The sequence below is a fragment of the Botryllus schlosseri genome, chromosome 8, assembly GCF_051294905.1.
Source record: "Botryllus schlosseri isolate E-star chromosome 8, Bs_hap1, whole genome shotgun sequence".
Taxonomy (NCBI): domain Eukaryota; kingdom Metazoa; phylum Chordata; class Ascidiacea; order Stolidobranchia; family Styelidae; genus Botryllus; species Botryllus schlosseri.
Window position 1 is genome coordinate 17,196,583 of NC_137243.1, and position 20,305 is coordinate 17,216,887.

At 38.9% G+C, this 20,305-nt stretch overlaps 1 protein-coding gene across 3 annotated transcripts in view; it reads left to right on the forward strand.

The window, feature by feature from the left end:
- The window catches only part of LOC145445087 (P-selectin-like), a 62,678-nt gene that overhangs the window by 12,008 nt on the left and 30,365 nt on the right, over nucleotides 1–20,305 (forward strand). For all 3 annotated transcript variants that reach the window (XR_013916883.1, XM_080323209.1, XM_080323210.1), the window contains exons 8-12: nucleotides 1,631–1,766; nucleotides 1,825–1,940; nucleotides 9,937–10,111; nucleotides 16,346–16,506; nucleotides 17,069–17,240. Coding sequence is in view for 2 of the 3 variants with exons in the window: in XM_080323209.1 (XP_080179335.1) it covers nucleotides 1,631–1,766; nucleotides 1,825–1,940; nucleotides 9,937–10,111; nucleotides 16,346–16,506; nucleotides 17,069–17,240 (760 nt within the window). In the remaining variant the exon portion in view is untranslated. The remainder of the gene's footprint in view (nucleotides 1–1,630; nucleotides 1,767–1,824; nucleotides 1,941–9,936; nucleotides 10,112–16,345; nucleotides 16,507–17,068; nucleotides 17,241–20,305) is intronic.

Genomic DNA, 20,305 nt, shown 5'->3' on the forward strand with positions numbered 1-20,305 from the left:
AATTGTAAAATTGATGTAAATAAAACCAAACGCTCCTTCCCACTTGACAAAATTCAAAATAGTGCATGTATAGACTAGACAAATGCTATTTGACTACTTCCTAAATTTCAATAATGACCAATGTCTGTTAGTAGTGAGAGTGTGTGTGCTTGTAATTAGTATAGTGCGTAATGAGAAAATTTGTAAGTTACATCTCTGTATTAGTTGCTGACTCAAACACAAGAGCTACACGTCGATTGTTTTATCTACAGTTTAATTATGCGGGATTGGATTTATATCATGTTTGAATGATTCATATATATTAGGATATTAGAGAGTCCATGTTATGAAAACTTATAAAATATGAAAAAGAAGGATATTTAGAAAGCCAGTCTTTCATTTTAATTGCATAGTGAATAATTGGAGCTGTGCCACAATTAAACAATTTTGCATGCCCCGCGCACCGTTAATCATATGTTTGCATAAGTTTAATGGTTATATGATAGTCATTGTCGAAGTAAATTGGTAATACTGTTTGAGTCGGAGTCGGAGTCGGGGTTGTCTTAAGGAAATAGTCGGAGCCGGAGCCGGAGTCGGTATATTGAAAATGTGGGGATTCGTAGTCGGAGTTGGAGTGGTAAAATTTACAGACTACACAGCCCTGCCTATGAGCCATGACATATGGTTAAGATAATATATAATAATATCGCGAGGTAGCTTCGGGTGCGGTTATTCTTACTCATTACTTTGTTAAGGCATGCTATTTCGTGACCTCTAGGTGAGGATTGTCACTACTTAAATATATTGGAATCACTCACACGTACAAAACCAAACTGAAAGAAAAGATCATTTCGTCAAATTCTCGTTTCCTTGCAATGTGTAATATATTGGTAGTAGTATATTATAGTAAATAAGTAGGCCTAGTACATCAATATCGAAGATTTAGGCCAATTTGCGTCGTTCACTTTAAGCGAGGGTTTATCATCGTCAATCTTGCCGGAGCGCACTTCACGGAATCGTGTGTTGGCGTAAAATATAGATGTCTACGTGTGGCCTGGCGCAGATATCGCTGGCACCGATATGCCAGTACATAACAGTCCTACACCCGTGGTCAGTGCACTCCTAGACTGACGCATCCCACACATATGTCATCCGATACTGGGACTATACGGTTCTCTCCCAATTGCGAATACGGTGCGGCTCTATTCTGTAAATTAATATGAGTAGCCAAGCCATATTAAAAAACAAGAAATCTTGGAACACTAAAATTCGAAGTTCAAAGAAAATTGAATAAAACTGTCAGAAGTACTCTATGATAATAATCTACGAATATTTAGAAAAATTGAAGTGACAAGGGTCATGACTAGTTATTTCAAAGATTTCCTTCTCGCCATCCAAGTGACATGGTCCCGGGTGTCACGCGCCGGAGTCTACGGTGTATACGTAGTACGTACTAGATTTTGGGCTATTAATTCTCGTTGGATAAGGGAAAATTTTCAAAAGTATGAATACTAGCTGCTTCGAGAACTGTTCAGTGAGGCATGTCTCAAAACTAAAGCGGTTATGTTACGTAGATCAGGTGGCATAAATCTACTGGCGTGTGCTATAAAGGAAACCTTCTTTCTGAACTAATAACGCTTTATATTTTAAGCATCGTTTTCCAAGTGGAGTGACCCAACACCAAAGTGTGACGTGATCCGTTGCCCTGCTCCGCGACGACTTGATCCAAATTTTGTTCCCCGCCAAGGAGTGTGCACCGATGCCTACAATTTGGATAGTGTTTGCACGTACGACCTGACTCGATCTTGATGGCAGTCTTTTATTTCAATAGCATTAATTTCACAGCTTTACGTGTAAGGATGATTTTGAACTGGTTGGCGATCAGGACATCACTTGTGGCCCACCAGCTGTAGGAAGAAATAGTGTCGGTTCGTGGGATAAGAAGCCGCCTAGATGTCGACGTAAGTTACATTACAGTTGTTCACATCTTCTGAAAGTCGTGTGGCGATCACAGTTTAAAGTTCACTGTTGCATGCGATTCTGAAGGAAATTGACCCCTTCGAGAAGGTTCTGCTTTATAATGGGTAAAAGTAGGCAGACAAAAACCAATAATATCGAACCGGAGGGACGTGCTCCTAATAAGCAAGAATCATTATCGAAGCAGCTGTAACCTCTTGAGACACTAATTTCATAACTCGACCCAATCCTACTCACTCAATACGCCACCAGCACCAATGCAATCATTAGTTTTGAGGTCTTACATCTCAAGATTTGTCTAACAAGCATTTCCTAAAACTCGTTTCGCTGAAAACATCATCAGTGGATCGCAAGATACTAGTACGGAACGAGCAAGTTAAAAAAGCATGCGATGCCATGTAGGAAGGTGTACGAATTATTTGTTACCCGCCAGTTTGACCACATTTCAGTAACTATATCATTCATGTGCACACAACTAATACGATGACATGGTTAATGTCGTGACAAGTGGCAGATCTAATGTCATTGTAAGCCTTTTATTAAGTGACCTGTCCTACAATACGCTAAGTGGAGGATTTTTAAAGAGTAATTTGAAAGGAATTTTAGAAATTAATGAACGATGATTCTGCGAAACATATATTTCACATTTGCAAACGTTGGGATTTTTCGGTTGACACACAATGCTGCTATTCACCGCCCGCTATTATGCGCTGAATATCCGGCTGTGTGTTGATTCACTTATCTGTGCGATTATGGCTGCTGCTCTGCGTTGCTCACTGTGGATTATAAAGCTAGCCTTGATGAGTATGAAATTGCAGACTCGTCGCAGAATCCGACATTATCTGCACATTATCGATTTAATCCTAGTCAACAGAATTGGTTGCGTTCGCACAGAGTATCATATATGCCATCGCTGTCAAATAGATATAGGACTACCAAAAAAAAAAGCTATTTGTAATTCCCAATAATAAGACACGAGCATTCCATATTGAGTGAAACATGATATAGCCTACATCGTCACTGTGGAATCAAGCTAGCTCATGTCCATTTTTCAAATTGATAAAAATCAGTATATTCTTTTTTTTCCAGCCATATCTTGTCCGTGCTTATGTTTGTCACAGTTCTTTAAAGATAATCATGACCTAGATATGAAAGAAACAAAATGAAAACTTATGTAGAGTTAATTTTCCCAAAATGTGTAAAATGGACATGAGCTACTTCGATTCTACAGCGACGATATATGATATTTTCAAGCGAAGACGAACGTTTTACCAGAGAACTGCTGCTACATCTTTATATAACAAATATGGTCGCAAATTGCGTCACGAAACGAATGCAGTAATTTCATAAAATGTAAGAGATACAACAAAACAGATGGTTTTACTATGGTGACTGTTTGGTCATAGCATGTAATTATGTGAAAGTGAGCACATGGCATTAGAGCAGTACTTCTCGATGGACCCCTTTCCGCCCATCATATTATTAGTTTAGCTCAATTGTCCTTCAATCATCATCTGGCCTGTACGTATATATTAACCGCATATAGGCTAAGTGTAAACTACAACAGTTGTGCTTTTCTTGAAAATTATATTACGCTATGCGAAGCTTGCAAATTCTTGGGCTTCTGCACATAAACAGAGCGCGCTACATATATCTCGATAAGAATCGGTGTGTTCGACTAGTCTTCATCTGTTCGAAATATTGTGAAAGAAATATCGTACCAGAAAGTGTCGTCTGTTTGATTTGTACCCGCTGCTATAGATAATACATGATTTTCAATTCTTCACCAAGAACATAGTTTGGTATAATATAGCTGCAAGGGTACTGTCAATGTGCTATTACAGTTTGATGAGCCTTAAATCGCATTTCATGCTCTGTAGCCGTGCTTTTCAACCTGTGGGATGATACGCACTTGTGCGAATGAAAAAAAAATGCAGGGAAGATGACGAATGGTGCCGTATGGTGCCAATGAAAATCCGGAGGAATACGGGTGAAAATCGTAAATAATTCAAATAAACCCAATAAAAAATTCAAATAAACTCAACAGGAACTTCAAGTGCAGTGGCTCCTTAACTTTTGTAGTTGCGACGCAATTATAAAACATTGTTTGACATATGACTAGGGGTGCCTTTATTTTGTGCTAGGAAACTTATGAAACTTATGGAAACTTATGAAACTTATGAAAACTTATGAAAACTTATGAAACTTATGAAACTTATGAAACTTATGAAAACTTATGAAACTTATGAAACTTATGACAACTTATGAAACTTATGAAAAGTTCTGAAAACTTATGAAACTTATGAAACTTATGGAAACTTATGAAAAGTTCTGAAAACTTATGAAACTTATGAAACTTATGGAAACTTATGAAAATTTCTGAAAACTTATGAAACTTATGAAACTTTTGGAAACTTATGGAAACTTATGGAAACTTATGAAAAGTTCTGAAATAGGGATTTTTAAATCGTGATTGCAATAAAGGCAATCCAGATTTACAGAGACCAGTGATTGTCAAAATTTTCAATCTCGCGGCACCCTCTGTAATTGGAAAATAGTCAGCAGAACCCTAGCACAGTGGTCACCGACCTTTTTTGGCTAACACCACACTGTAAATTAGCGGAAGATTTGACAGCACCGATAGACACACGGAGGTGATCTCTGACGAAGCTACTTTACCTATTCGGTGACCGCGAGTAGGCTTTGCCTTCTTGTGCTATACCAGAGGTCTCAAACACGCGGCCCGCGGGCCGCATGCGGCCCTCGAGAACATTTTGTGCGGCCCGCGACGGCATTACGAAGTTTCAAGTATTCGACAATATATTCAAGTGCCACATATCTTTTGTGGATATAAAAACTTGAAGTTCACCCGGAAACTACTAAAAAAATTGAAATCTCAACAGTAACGGCGACGAGTAAGTTAGTAGTACGCTCCACAGCTGTAACACCAATGAATTCATCGACGATTGGACGTTTCTATGCCTTTTTTTTTAAACCAGGGTCCATAGACCCGTTCGGGGTACGAAGCACCACATCAGGGGATACGAGATGTATTGTGGAATTAGGCCTATGCTGTGGAATATTCTTGGACAATTTATTCAACTGGAAAATGGTCTTTGCGCTACGCGCGACTTTATGTGAATGTGCTTTCTGATCTTAATATAGGTAGGTATGTAGGGGTAGGCCCTACCATTAGAAATGGTGTTGAAAATGAACATTTTATATGAGAAATCTTATTGGAAGCACGAGGGATACGATCGCTAAAGTTAAGAAACAATGCTATTACTATAGCTCAATAATGATTATGTTTAAGTTTTTATTAACATGTTCCAATAATAATCGAAGGCAAAATCTAATGCTGATTTAATTTGACTTCGGCAATGACAGTAACAATAGCATAGGCTACTTATCACGACTACATCAAAACCAGGATTAGACTGCACCGCTCAAATGCTCTGATATCAGATCAATCTTCAATAGATTTTAAAATCTTCTACATAACATTTCGGCACGTCAAAGGCCCACTAGCTGCAATATTATAATCCGACAGTTTGACATGTCATGATGCATCCTCTCACATGATGTCTATAACTCATTATTTTAACAACTTATGCCCGGCACAAAACAATTATATTTAAATATTTGAAAATGTGATTTTTTCCGTGTCAAGCATGAATAGTTATACAATAGTAAAGTACATTTTCACGATGTTTCTGGAATGCCTGTCCGCAAGCTTCCGCCAAATACGGCCGACTTGGAAATGATACATTGAATATCCCTATTATTGATGCTGCGGCCCGCGGCGTCATCAAAAACTGGAAATTGGCCCGCGAGCGCGTTTGAGTTTGAGACCTCTGTGCTATACGTATAACCATGCGGTAACTAAGTACAAGCACGCCTAACAAGAGAATGGGGACTGTTCTGATTGCAATATGAATTTATAAACTTGAACATCGACGACACTTCATTTCGTCGACTATTATTTCCAAAATACCAATTCAGCGTCAATCAACAAACGCGACTGTGTCGCAATCTTCATATGCTGACGCGTGACCCAATTTGATTGCCGCGCGGGGAAAGTTCAAGATTGTGCAATGTGCACAATATCTCAGATGCGCTGGTAGACGTCTCATTGTTTTGATGTACTCTCTGTTCTTCACAACAGATTAAATAAACATGCTAACTCTCCGGACGAAGCTTTAATTCTTCCGCAATTACGAACAATGTTTATGTAAATGGAAATGTTAATTTAGGAGAATACCAGATACTCTGATTCCGACATAATTGTCTACTTGGAGCGAAATGCTGGTAATCTCTAATTTATTTCTGATATTTTCCGATGCTTTACAATTTTGAATCTAATTTTTTTTTCCGGAAAATGCTACTGAACTGTATAGTCCGAAACGAACCGAGGTTGCTGTACGGACATTTGCCATTCTCGCGCTTATGACAAATAGCTCTGACTTGTTATGTTATGAACTGAACTTATCTCAATTTCCACAACTGGTCGTGAAAATTTTCCGAGTTATCCTACTTCACAATGACAACGCCCACGCTTTTCACTTGGCATTCGAACTAAATTTAAGCAAAGTAAAGGTGAATGAGTCTAGTATAATTAACGGTAATAAATTTTCTTTCCAGTCAGGTTTATGGTATAAGATGAAGCGGGTGTATACATACTGAATTCTCACCATTACGCTATGAAATAGGCTAAGTAGCATTGGTGTGCGGGATGCCATGCGTTCATATCAAACATCGACACAGCACATATGCGATGACAATAAGGTACGACATATCTGGACGGTTTCAACTAAAATTGATTGATTATTTATTGGCTTGTATTCATCATGTCATTGCGATTGTTGCTTTACAGTGTTCTTTTCAATTCTCTACTAGCTACTGACGATTACCCCTGACGTGTTTCAGCCGAAAATAATCGGGTTCATTTCAATAGGAAGATATTCTTAAATTGTATGTTGAACGGCTCTTCATCCAAGAGCTCTTTATCTTCATAAGTTTCCATAAGTTTCATAAGTTTTCATAAGTTTTCATAAGTTTCATAAAAGTTTTCATAAGTTTCATAAGTTTTCATAAGTTTCATAAGTTTTCATAAGTTTCATAAGTTTCATAAGTTTCATAAGTTCCCATAAGTTTCAGAAGTTTTCATAAGTTTCAGAAGTTTCCTAGCACAAAATAAAGACACCCTGACTAGGGGAAGTTTTTGAAACTTTTGCAATATTTTTTACAACTCCCGACAGTTTCCTAAATACTCAGAAGTTTTGTAGTATGGTGTTTTAAGCTGTTTGGAGGAATCTTTTATTGCAACTTTTTGCACCTTTTGTATTTTCATACAACTTTTAGCAACTTTTTCGATTTTTCGTGCAATCGTTTGCAAGTTTTTAGATTTTTTACGGAACTTTTTCATGGAAATATTTAGCATCAGATATAAATAGATCGTTTGGATATTTCACTGTCGTTTAAATTTGAGGTCCTTTCTGATTTTACGTACGGTCAGGCTCGACTGCGAGAAATTATATTTTCACTGGGTCAATTTTTTCAGGCTATTGATTATGTTGAAGTAGCCGACATTGAGTTTTGCTACAGTGCCTTGCATACGGATCGATTCGAGTATCCCATACCCTAATAATTTTAAGAAACTTGTCTATGAATGCACCTTTTTAGTGCAACTTTTGTGAAAGATGAGTGCCTAACCCACGGATTTGACTGCAATAAAACCTTGCCCTATTTATGACGCATCACTAATCGTAGCTTCTACAATAACTTTGTCTCTCATTAGCCGTAGTGAATTAATATCTGTGCACTGTAATTATTACGTAATCAAAAGACTCGTTCGGAAGGAGGCGTAGTGACAGGCATACCGTGTATTAGCAGGTCTGAGCCAGCAGCATGCTGAAAAAATTATGTCTAATTGACTTTCTGCTTTCTTTCGCTGAACAGTCATCATATTTTCGTAGTAACCGTTCGATTAGCACGAGGATATTAGTAAATGCCATCATTACAGACTCACTGTTGCAAGTCACTGCAATGTAGGGTTGCCATATTTTGGAAATATTAAAAGAGGACACTTTTTAAAAATTTTCAGACTTGCAATACCAGAGGAAAATCCTGAAAAAATGGTAAATTTTTCCCACTTCTTGGTCGGTTCACTAAAAATAAAGATCATCTTTCCGGCTCAAATGCCGAAATCCAATTTTTCTTTCACATGATCCGTTGGTTGACTAAAACAAAAAGTCAGCTTTCCGGATCAGCTCCCGAAATAGCCGCCGGAGCGTTACTTCAGTGCTGATTTACTATATCTCACTCGAATTTTACCCATATTTAAACAAAATTCTAGCAAAAGAGGACATTTGGGCGTCCTCCGAGGACTCTTTCAAAAAAAGTCAAAAAAGATAACAAATCCTCTTAAAAGAGGACGTATATCGTAACCCTACTGTAATGCAAATTCTTACCTCTTTGAGGGTTTTAAAGTATGTGTCGCAAAGGGTATAATTTGGGGTCACCACGGCACCGGAGCGATCTGTTACTATGTAGCCTATGTAGGGTTACCATATACGTCCTCCTTTAGGAGGATTTGTTCTCCTTTTTCGGGTTTTTGAAAATGTCCTACGAGGACTCCTAAATGTCCTCCTTTTTGAGCTTTTGTCCTCTTTCTTACAATTTTGGGGTAAACACAGGCGACCGAGATACCACAAAATAGCACTGTACTGACGCTCAGGCGGGACCGGCGGGTATTTCGGGAGCTGAGCAAAAGTTGGTCTTTTTCTTTTTCTTTTTTAGTCAACCACCTGATAAAGTAAAGGAAAAAACAGTATTTTTGGGCGCTGAGCGAAAAAGTTGGCCTTTTTTTAGTCAACCGACTACGAAGAGCAAAAAGTTTACCAATTTTTCAGGATTTCCCATCGGTATTCTAAGTTTGAAAATTTTGAAAAAGTGTCCTTCTTTCCCGATTCCAAAATATGGAAAATATGGTAACCCTAAGCCTATGTAATATTGGTAGAATTTATTGCGAAAAAATCCTGTGGGTTGGTTTTACATATTCAATGTCACTGAGTTAGGTACAATAGCCAATAAGCGAGACACGCAGAAAATATGACTTGATCATGCGAATGCACCGACCTATGTATTACACAAATGGGTTTGAATTCGTGATAAGATTTCTCCGCCTGTTCTCTCTGGATAATATCGTCGAAGACCGTTGTGATGAACTAGTGTGGAGGTGCACAACGAGCGAGTTCGGGCCTATGAGACACATTCATTTCGAGCCCAACTAAGATTTTTATCATGTTCTAAGAAGCTACTTCAAGGTTATTGAACTGTTCTGAACTTTCAAGTTAGGTTGAGGTAAATAGGCGAACACAAAATATCGTAACTTTTTTGCTCTTCTCGTTTACTCGCGATACAGAAAATCAGAAAGAAAACAGAACACAAGTTGTAGCAACGTATCATAAGGTAGCGAGCTCTAATGTGCCTACTCTCCATGATAGTTTTAGACTTTTTCTGCAAAGCCATCAGGCAGACGGCTCAATATATTCATGCCGATTTTTCACCCTTTCGACGAACTGGAACCTCCGAAACCTTTGTGTCATCACTGAAAAACGATTTCTGCCAGTAAGCATTTTTCACTTGGTAAACACGCTGTATTTTGGTTAAGAGTAATGAGTGGTTCAAGCGATGTCTCGCGGGGTATTTTAAAAGAGGCCCAATGACACCCATTTCCGCAAAAAGATCACGGATGGGGCTTTTCGCTGAATGTCACTATACTGAAGCTAATGCAAATACAAGGTCAATCTAGCGAAGTACTAAGTTTTTTATTTTGAAAACTACTGAAAAATGTAGGCTAGACCTGATCGATCTTCTCATTTTACTTTTAATGTACTTTGTAGACGACAATTAGCAGTTTAGTCTTATTAACAATGCTCTCCTTTTGTATTATCAACTGTTGAGTTATATTCTGTCTAGCAATCAGATGCTACCCAAGGTATTGCCCGGGGAACAAGGTCGGGGAGGCGTGTGAACGAAGCTGTGGGAGATGCGAAAGAATAGTTGGACGTTCCGCAGTTCGATGCACTAGGAGCGGGTGGTTGCCTCGTGCACTGGGTAACTGTGCCCCTGTATTCTGTGAATTAACTCTCAGGTAAATATCAAGAAGGGTGTTCAGTTCAGTTTTCACGTCAACAAAGCACCACTGTTATGGTCGACCACGCTTCCAATATAATGTTACGATCTTTACTTTATTTGCAGAACTTAACTTGTCCAGCGCTTTACATGTTAAAGCGTTCGATTTCACTTGACAGTTTTAAAAAAACATCATCAATGGCTGATTCAATATAAGTTATACTATAAAATGATATGGTTGTTGAGATTATTTATTATTGCACTCAAATAATTTCTCATGCCAGGTATTTGAAGAGAGTTTTTGAGGTAGCCTTCAGATCATTTAAATATTACATTCATATTACAAATGCAATAGAACACGGAACATTTCGAGATGAGACTTTTTACGGGCAATCGTCAGCAAATGAGTAACTTTTAAACCGGAATATAACTACATTGTATGCAACCATTTATGACGTTATACAATTAAATACAATATGAAATGCAGGCAAATGGCGAGCGCGGCTCGTGGTCAACTTGTAGCTTAAAAACAACCCTAATCTGCTCATACAATTGCGGTTTGCGGGTTTTATTGAAACTATAGTTTCGATTGCCAACGAATCGGACCGTGTGCGACCTCTCCCTAACATGCAAAATCTCACTATGGACTTTGAGTCAAGTGGAATTTTCAGCTAAATGTTTGCCAATAGGAGAGTTTGTAGTCGATACTTTATTATATATTCCAGTACCCTATAGGCTACAGTTTTGGTAATGTAATGTGCACGATCGAATAGATCTCGGAACATGATGTTTGATGCGCTGGGTTATGACACCTAAATTTAAAGATTCTATGGATTTGTTTTGAAGAAGGTAGAATATCTATTACACAGTGGTGCAGTGCACACAATATCAGTTGTGACTTGTGATATTGCTATGACAATAATTTAACGCGCAAACCAATTTTGCGAATATATTCAAGTTCCGAAGTTAATTTGACATCCGAACATCAGTGCTATGTGACTGCTACCAATAACCCACAAAGACCAACTTACCTACGAATTCCACCTCACATATGTCCGATGAACGTGAGCTCCCGGTTATCCGGGGTAACACCATTTGACAAGAATGTCTAGGAACGATAACGGGTTATCACACTTTTTGTTCAAAAATGAATTTTAAAGACGAGTGAAGGAAACGTTAGTTATTGAAAACGCTGTCAAAATCCGATTCACTCCGGAAGTTGACGATGACGTGTCGTCAACATATCTATGGTACAATTGGTACATAGATACCTGGTGTTAATTTGATGAGGGAAGAAGAGTATCTTTTCATTGAATCGCACAAATATGTTTGCGTCAACGAGGACCAGGAGAGGTTACATGGTTACGCCTTATCTTTCAGTGGTACATCGCGAATTCGCATATTGCGATATCAAATTAGCTGAGGAATATCTTACAGTTTGATAGGTCAGCGTTCTTCATATCTCGTGTCAATGTAAATCAGTGGTTCCTAACATTTTTGCTCGAGCGCCCCCTTTTGAAAATTGCCCAGGTTGTCCCCCCCCCCCACACATTTTTAAGGATTGTGGTAAAAAACAAGGGGTAAGAGGTCAAATTTCGGTCGAACTTTACTGTCGGACGTATTTCGAGCTTGAATGGCGGGCGAGGACCATCAGTCCACTAATTAAACGATATCATAATTGTATGTGCTATATCCAGGATCGAATCAAGGTTGTTACAGCAACCATCGAGTACGGGCTCATATACCATCTGGTTCGAGCCTTGCGTATATACTATACATCCCGAATTCACATCTGCGATTGGCAATATGGGAAAGGTAATTCTATTGGGTTTTGTTTTTTTGCTTTGTGTGACTATAGTAAATGAACTGTGAATGTGGTAAAGATATTTGCTCGCTCGCATTGAATTTGGTACTACACCCATTTATTAACTTTAACAGGTAGGCTAGGCTATACTCCAAACAAAGCATCCCATATTATATATATAATGTTCATGTGAGCTCACAACACTAAACAGTATGATTCTTAACGATATGATGAAGAAATGTTCTGAAGATTTAATTTTGTATCTCTTAGATACCAATAAATTGGGTAATCATCATTAAAGTAATCGTCAACAAACTTCAAAGCATCTTTAATACAAAAAGGGCTCTCACTCTTAAAACTCGTACAGTGCCTCCTTCGTCGATTTCGACACGCTGTGCGATGCGGGGTAAACTACCTAGTTCGAAACATTTTTGAAAAATAACCCGAGCTAGCGTGACACAAGTATTTTAACGGGGAATTGGCGATCTAAAAGTATGCGAAAATAACTTTGCATGGATTATGATAAGCCACTGCATTCATGGAATTTTGTTGCGAACATCGTTGGCAAATATTTCGCGGAAAGCGCGACGAAAAATTCCTGGATTTGTCAGACTTTGTTGAGTGTTAATTTGCAATGAAAACTCAGGAATATATTGAACTGTTGTTTAACTATTATCATAGGTCCCTACTGCATCCTCTTCCGTGACGCCATTTTTCTTCAGCGCCCACCATATCGACCCCTGAGCGTTTCCGCCTCTTCAAAATCCCAATTAGCCCTTGGGTGGCGCTAGCGACAATGTTGAGAAACACCGATGTAAAAATCAGTTGCACAGTGCAAAACGTAACTCGAATGCACTGCCTCCATGATATCAATCAGTCACTTCATAATTTTATGTTTTGCCGATCCGATCTAAGAGAGTCGGTCGAATAGGCATGTTGGTTCTGTGCGTTTTGGGCTGTTGGACGGGCGTGGCCTCTGTGATTCACCACGTAAAGCTCGGGTGTTACCAATCCTTTTTTCCTAATAGGCTGTATACAGTGGTGCATCCGTATTTAAATCTTCGCGATGTTGTGGAATTCAGAAGCAGGGTTAAGTGACATAAATATAAATTCACCACGAAATGATATTGATTCAATATATTATTTATAATTCTATTTTTGAATACTATATTTATATTGAAATGAAATCGAATATCTTCGACTGACACTCGTCAGGGGTAATCCTCATCAACTAGTAAAGGATTGGAAAGAACATTGTATATCAACAATAGTATCGTATCGCCGTGACCGATGCAGTGTCACATATATTGATTTTAATATTGCTAACCCCGCTCACCCCACACACCCTCGCAAAAAATAACAATCATAAACAAATAAAAATAACCATGTTTTATTGAAATAAGTCTAATTGTAATCGTAAGTATATGAGAACGGTGGAATATTCCTAGTGTCAGATAAAGCCGTTTGGATGCTTTAGTCAATAATAGTGGTTATCAAGCTGAGGGTCGTTTGACTCTTTTCTGGGAATCGCGAATGTGTTGACGTAATCAGCTTCCGAAATAGGCCGTGAGTAAGTCTTTGCAAAGGTGCCAGCCTTTATTTTCGTAATCAGCTTACCAAATATGCCACGGCCACGGAACATTACCAAATTGGAAAATTGAGTCGCTACTATCAATGTCGGGAAACACCGATTGTGCAACCTGCTGGTGTGGATCGGCATTTCGGCTCGTGAATATTTTTATACGGTGACATGAACATGGCATGATATGCAGATACGTTTACTTCATTTTAGAAGTCAACACCTCCACCAAACTCTACCGCTACCTCTGATCACGTGAGTGGAGAGAATTTTATAGTAATATACGGAAGGACCAATATTATTGTCTGAATTCATTCACGAAATTTAACAGTTGTTCGCGCCTGGTTCAACTAGAAAAAAAGCATATAGTAAGATCCCCCCAGAAGTCTCCCTATGTTGGGCTCCAGACCATCGTTCTTTATAGGGGGATGGACTACAATATTTTGGAAATCAATAAAGAGGATGGATGTCCTCCGAGGACATTTTCAAAAATGTCAAAAAAGAGGACAAATCCACTTAAAAGAGGACGTACAGTAACCTTAGGATGGAGGAGGTTGACATAGTATTGTTTCAGTTCTGGTTACAACACACAGCCACGGAACTGCCCCGGCCTAACAGTATTAATAGCGGTGGTATTTCAAATGAGAACACCAATCACCCTAGCAGTCACCAGAGCTCAAATTAGAGATGGCCTGATAGCATAGTAAATTCACGACCAATTATCAAAATTCCACTCTTGTATACAATCGATAGGCAAAGCATTGGTTGTGTTAAGTCATATTGACAGACAGTGTGTTCTTATATCATTTAAAAACCCGCTAGCTAGCGCTAAAGAATGTTAGGATTTTGAGCCACGAAAATATGGCAATTAACTGGAATGATTTGGTGAAACAAGCCGGACGCTTGCTCGCTCGCACGCTAGTATAAAAGCAAGCATGAAAATAGTCCTGAGAAAATGGCAATAAGACCTGGTATTTAAATCAAAACTAGTAACCGTGGCTGGTATCACCTGTGAATTTCTTTCGGACCACCAACTCATCCAAATCGCGAGTATAGTCGTTAGGAAACTCACAGCTACCGAATGAATTCTATTTAATATATTCCTAGCATTTCTGTTTGCATGCGTATGTTTCTTCGTGTTCGACGCGGCCTGGTGTACAGATAAATAATATGTGTAGATGTAGGTAGACGCTGATATATCTTGTGATTATATTGTCGCGCGATAGGATCGATTTAACGCGATGCGCGGCCCTCCAGCATTGTATGCCAAGAATCCACCACTTTGGGAAATGTAAGATGGACGTGATTATATACCATCGCCTAGTTGTGAACTGTTTCTACAATAGCAATCTAAAAAATCTCTACTCCCAGGAAACCCATATGATCAGTAGGGTGATTTTTTTTACAAGTCAAAAAAGTAAAAATTGTCTCAAAATTGTAGTGTCAGGTCAAAAAATGTCAAAATTTATTACAAAGTCCAAAATTTTTTGCAACCTGCATTTCGTTTGCGTCGCAGATTTTGCACTGTCGGTGAACTTATCATTTGACATTCTATAGCTTGTAGCCTACTTTATAGGCCTACCGTTGTAGACGGCCCATTGTCTGCTCATTGTGAAGCATAAACATTGAAATGAAACAAATAGGTTTACTTGGTGTTTTGCTCAACGTACCGCAATATCCTAACTGAAGGAAGACTGCGTGGGCATTGCACGGTTCTTATATCAAGAAGCGCATGATGAAAAATTGTGATGTAGACACCATTCTCAGAATGAAGAAATACGGTGTGTCACGGTTGTCAGTCAACAACTGCTGCTGTTGAACTTCTTTCTCCATTCTTGGCTATCTACTTGGTAAGGACAGACACTTTCCATCCGAGAATGCAGAAAAGTGTCTTTCGTTGTACTACAACGAATTTTGATTATTTCTACAATAATACGTGATGTAACGGCTGGTATTCTTCATAATGCTAGATTTCGTTAAAATGAAGTTTTTTCATGTGAAGGTTTGTCAGTTTTGAGTTCAAAAAAGTTTTTTTTCAGTCCAAACTACTTCGTAAGGACAGACAGCTCCAACCGGAAATGAAGATAAGTAGTACATTCCAGCATTATGTGGGAAAACACCTACTTTGTATACGTTAGATCAAAATTTGGTCAAAATTAAGTTTTTTAAAGGTAAACAAATGTCAAAATTTTGATTTTTTTAGGTCAAAATCTTCCTTTTTTTAGGTTAAAAAAATCGCCCTAACGATAAGGAAATTTGTTCACCCAACTCTAATCGCTGATGTGAATTTACTAAAAAGGGGCATTTTTCAGAGGTGGTAGGTGCTCGGAAAACCTGTTTCCGCGTCTACTTTCCGTTAGGCGTTGAGTTGACCTTTTTTCGCCTCATATGCAGAATAAGCCGTCTACACGTGTATTTTGACCGTGTTATTTAAATATAATTCACTAGAAGTTCTAACATTTTCGCCCCCAGTCGTCCACTTGTTTCTCCAAATCGATAAAGCCCACGTTGGGAACCACTGCTTTAATTCATAATGACCACGTTGTCAAGGCGTTGTGCAACGTGTAAACGTGAAGGTATCAAATTACACCAACATTAAAAGTCCTGTCGTGAGATTCAGATCATATAACAGCGGCGTTTCGTCAATGGCAAAAACTTTTCTAGGCAGGTGTCGTGGCGATTTTATAGGTTGTTGTAAGGTGACAAAACCGTATATGGCTTATATTAGCTTGACCACGGCCACAGCAATTGCTCGGGAGTTTCAAACAACGACCTGGTACAGTCCAATTGCAGATGTATCTTGAATAACTTGAACAAATATATTTTTAAAAAACTTTACGACCAGATGCTCAATATTCTTGACATCACAGAGCTCCGGAGAATGGAAGAATTGAATGCACGCACAATGATGGAGCATGTGATTCCAGCTGTCGATTTTTTTGCGACTCGTCAGAATTTAAAGTGGTTGGAGACAGTGTAGTCACATGCTTAGGGACAGGACAGTGGAGTGGAATCACACCGAAATGCGAACGTAAGACATCGTTTTCCATCAAAGTTGTCACTTCCTCAACAGATTTGAATCCAGTGCCGGTAACTTCCACTATTCATTGTACATCGATGAATATAAATGTAGGACCATACCTAAAACAAAAGTAGGCTAATCAAATTTTCCCATTGATGATATTCAAATACATATTATACTGTCCTCCAGAAAAGGCCCTCACTACTTTTATATAGAGTAAAAAATAACGATAATCTTGACAGCACAGTCCTTGCTCGTGTTAACAGCTTAAAAATCTATTTTGCACGTCCGCCTCCGCTATTTACTAAGGGCCACAACATTCGATATTATAGGATAACCTCTCAGACAAATGCATATGGAGGGGGGAGTAATGTCAAACTAACACTACGCCTACGACACCAGTGCAAGTGAAATGTGTGTCCAATAATCCATGCTATTTACTTCCTTTGCATACCTCCTAAGGAAGATTTCCACTGCTCAATTCATATATCTACCCATGTAGTCTATACAGGCAACGTTTTCCCTATTAGTTTCGATTGTAATACTACCACATCATATTGATTGCAATCAGGAGAAATTTGCATCCCGCGATACTGTCCGACAAACAAGGTTGGGGAAGGATGCACAACTAGTTGCGCACGATGCGAATCTCTTGTGGGAGCCGGAACTAGTAATTGCACTGAAGATGGCTGGTCGAACCCACCTGGGGAATGCGTACAAGTCACATGCAACGCAAGGCTACTGTAAGTTCGAGGAATGAAAACATCTTTTTTGCTTGATTTTTGTTTGAACGTACTAATATCAGAGCTGAAAGTTGGGTCGTTTTTTTCGGTTTGGGCTGTAAATACAGTCGACTTAGCTTTGTTCGGGCACTTTGGTTCCGCTCACGTTTGACCGAATTAAGTGGAGAAATGGCTGTGTCTGAATTAACCGGAAAATTAATTGATCGTTACATGTAGGGTTGCATTTGTACCAAATATCAATTTAAAACGATCATATTCAAAACATGGCCCAAGTTTAAAACATGTTTGTTATTTTTTTATTAGCCATTACGTCACGAATCTTTAATCACGAATCTGCACTATATTAAACACTGTTTACACACCATTTGTTTTAAATGCAACACAAGTTTCATGTTCATGGTGGACATTTAATGAAGTGCAGCTGCACAGTCATTGGCACTTACCGTATGAAAACTTGCGAGAGGGATACCTTCGGATTAGTTGTATTGTAAAGCACTATATTTTCATACCAAACGAGAAAAAAATACTATATACTATTTACTATGTTACTGTGTAGAACACTCATATAGGAGTAAAATAGTATGGAAATTCTTTAGGGGCTGAAAGAACATTTTCACCTGATAAACGTACCGCACAAAACAGTACGAAATTATAAAAGCAAAACGCTTCTATGGGCAGGCAGAAAAGTTTTCTCTACCATTCTGCTCTACATGACGGACGCAATTATATTGAAGTAAAATGGACTATATAAGGCTGTCGCGGCCTTATATGCGTTCATTATCGATTGTTTATGAAAGAATCGACTTTGCTTCACCACAACGAAGTAACTGTTTATTGTGCCATACTCATAACCCTGCGATAATAATTATAACCCTGTGTCCGGATTAATGGGAGACTTTTGCGTATTAACCGGAGTTCGTCCCGTCCAATTTTACTTATGTTCAGTTTCCGAGCATTTTGGCCGCATATAGCGGTTGTCTTGGATAAACGAATCATAGTTGCACAGTGCAAAACATACCTCGAAAGCACTGCCCCCGTGATATCGATGAGTCACTACATAAGTTTATGTTTTGCGGATCCGATCTTTGAAAGAGTCGGTCGAATAGGCATGTTGGTTCTGTGCTAGGGATGGTGTGAACCTCTGAAAGGTTCAGGTTCGTGTGAACGCGAACCTTTTTAAAAGGTTCTGTGTGAACGCGAACGTGAACTTCATGACGTCACGTGGCGTCATAGTGCTAGTTCCAACCCTTTATTTCAATGAAGTGATAGCCTATATTAATGTACGCGATAGCTAGCGACGACTCGGGTCACATAACGCCACAAGGCTGAAGTAAATATTGGCGTTTTAAACGTCGCTAAATGGAACAACTGAGGCAATCAAAGGATATATACACCCATAAATCAATATCTTCCGTCGCCTTGCCAACAATTTCGACGATGACTTACCAGGGAATATAAGCTTACGCCTCAACGGTCTATGTCAGACCAGACAATGTATTCGGCGTCTGAGTATTGCTATACATTGATATTGAGCAGAGTGTAAAACGGGTTACCATACTTGCTACCGGTATTAACCTACTAAAATGTTATACAGCAGTAGCCAACACCTCAATCGCACGGATTCGGTAATAATGATGCGGTAAAGATATGAAGTCAAGATTTACCCCGTACGCCTGCTACATATTTACATCAGAAAACGATATCAATCTCATTGACTGGTTGAATATGAATAAGCATCATTCGCGGACTACGTATTTCGCTCATCGTGATGTAGTGTGATTGCGGGTCAAGCTGACAGCAGAGAGTTACTAAATATTCACAAAAGGAAAGCTGGATATTTCGAGCAAACTTTTGTAACAAAGCAAGTAAAACTTTTCAGATTGTGAAGGTGCATGCTCGTTTAGTGTTGTTTTTTAATGCTGCCAGAGCCACGCATAGAGTGGCCACTGGCCAGCAGTTGAAATGCAATAAATTTGAACCAAAGATGTTATAATGAAGTGAAAATTGTAATATATGAAAAAGGTTCACAGTGCAGAACCTACCAAGGTTCTGTTGTGAACGCGAACCTCTAAATATCAGAGGTTGACACACAGAACGCGAGCGTGAGCCTCACGTTCACACCATCCCTATTCTCTGCGTTTTGGGTTGTTGGTACGGGCGTGGCCTCTGTGATCCACCACGTAAAACTCGGGTGTTACCAATCCTTTTTTTCCTAAGAGGCTGTATTCAGTGCTGCATGCGTATTTAAATCTTCGCGATGTTGTCGAATTCAGAAGCAGGGTCAAGTGACATAAATATTAATTCACCACCAAATGATATTGATTCAATATATGATTTATAATTCTATTTTTGAATACTATTTACATTGAAACGAAATCGAATATCTTCGACTGACACTCGTCAGGGGTAATCATCATCAACTAGTAAAGGAATGGAAAGAACATTGCATATCAACAATCGTATCGTATCGCCGTGACCGATGTAGTGTCACATATATTGATTTTAATATTGCTAACCCCCTCTCCCCACTCACCCTCACAAAAAATAACAATCATAAACAAATAAAAATAACCACGTTTTATTGAAATAAGTCTAATTGTAATCGTAAGTAAAAGAAAACGGTGGTATATTCCTAGTGCCGGATAAGGCCGTTTGGATGCTTTAGTCAACAACAGTAATTCTCAAGCTGAGGGTCGTTTGACTCATTTCTTGAAATCGAGAATGTGTTGGACGTAATCAGCTTCCGAAATAGGCCGTGAGTAAGTCTTCGCAAAGGTGCTGACCTTTATTTTTGTAATCAGCTTACCAAATATTCTACGGCCGCAGGACATTAACAAATTGGAAATTGAGTCGCTACTATAAATCCGGGGAACCACCGGCTGTGCAGCCTGCTGGTGTGGATCGGCATTTCGGCTCGTGAATAGTTTTTTTCCGGTGACATTAACATGGCATTATATACAGATACGTTTCCTGCATTTTCGAAGTCAACACCTCCACCAAACTCTACCGCTACCTCTGATCACGTGAGCGGAAGGACCAATATTATTGTCAGTATTCATTCACGA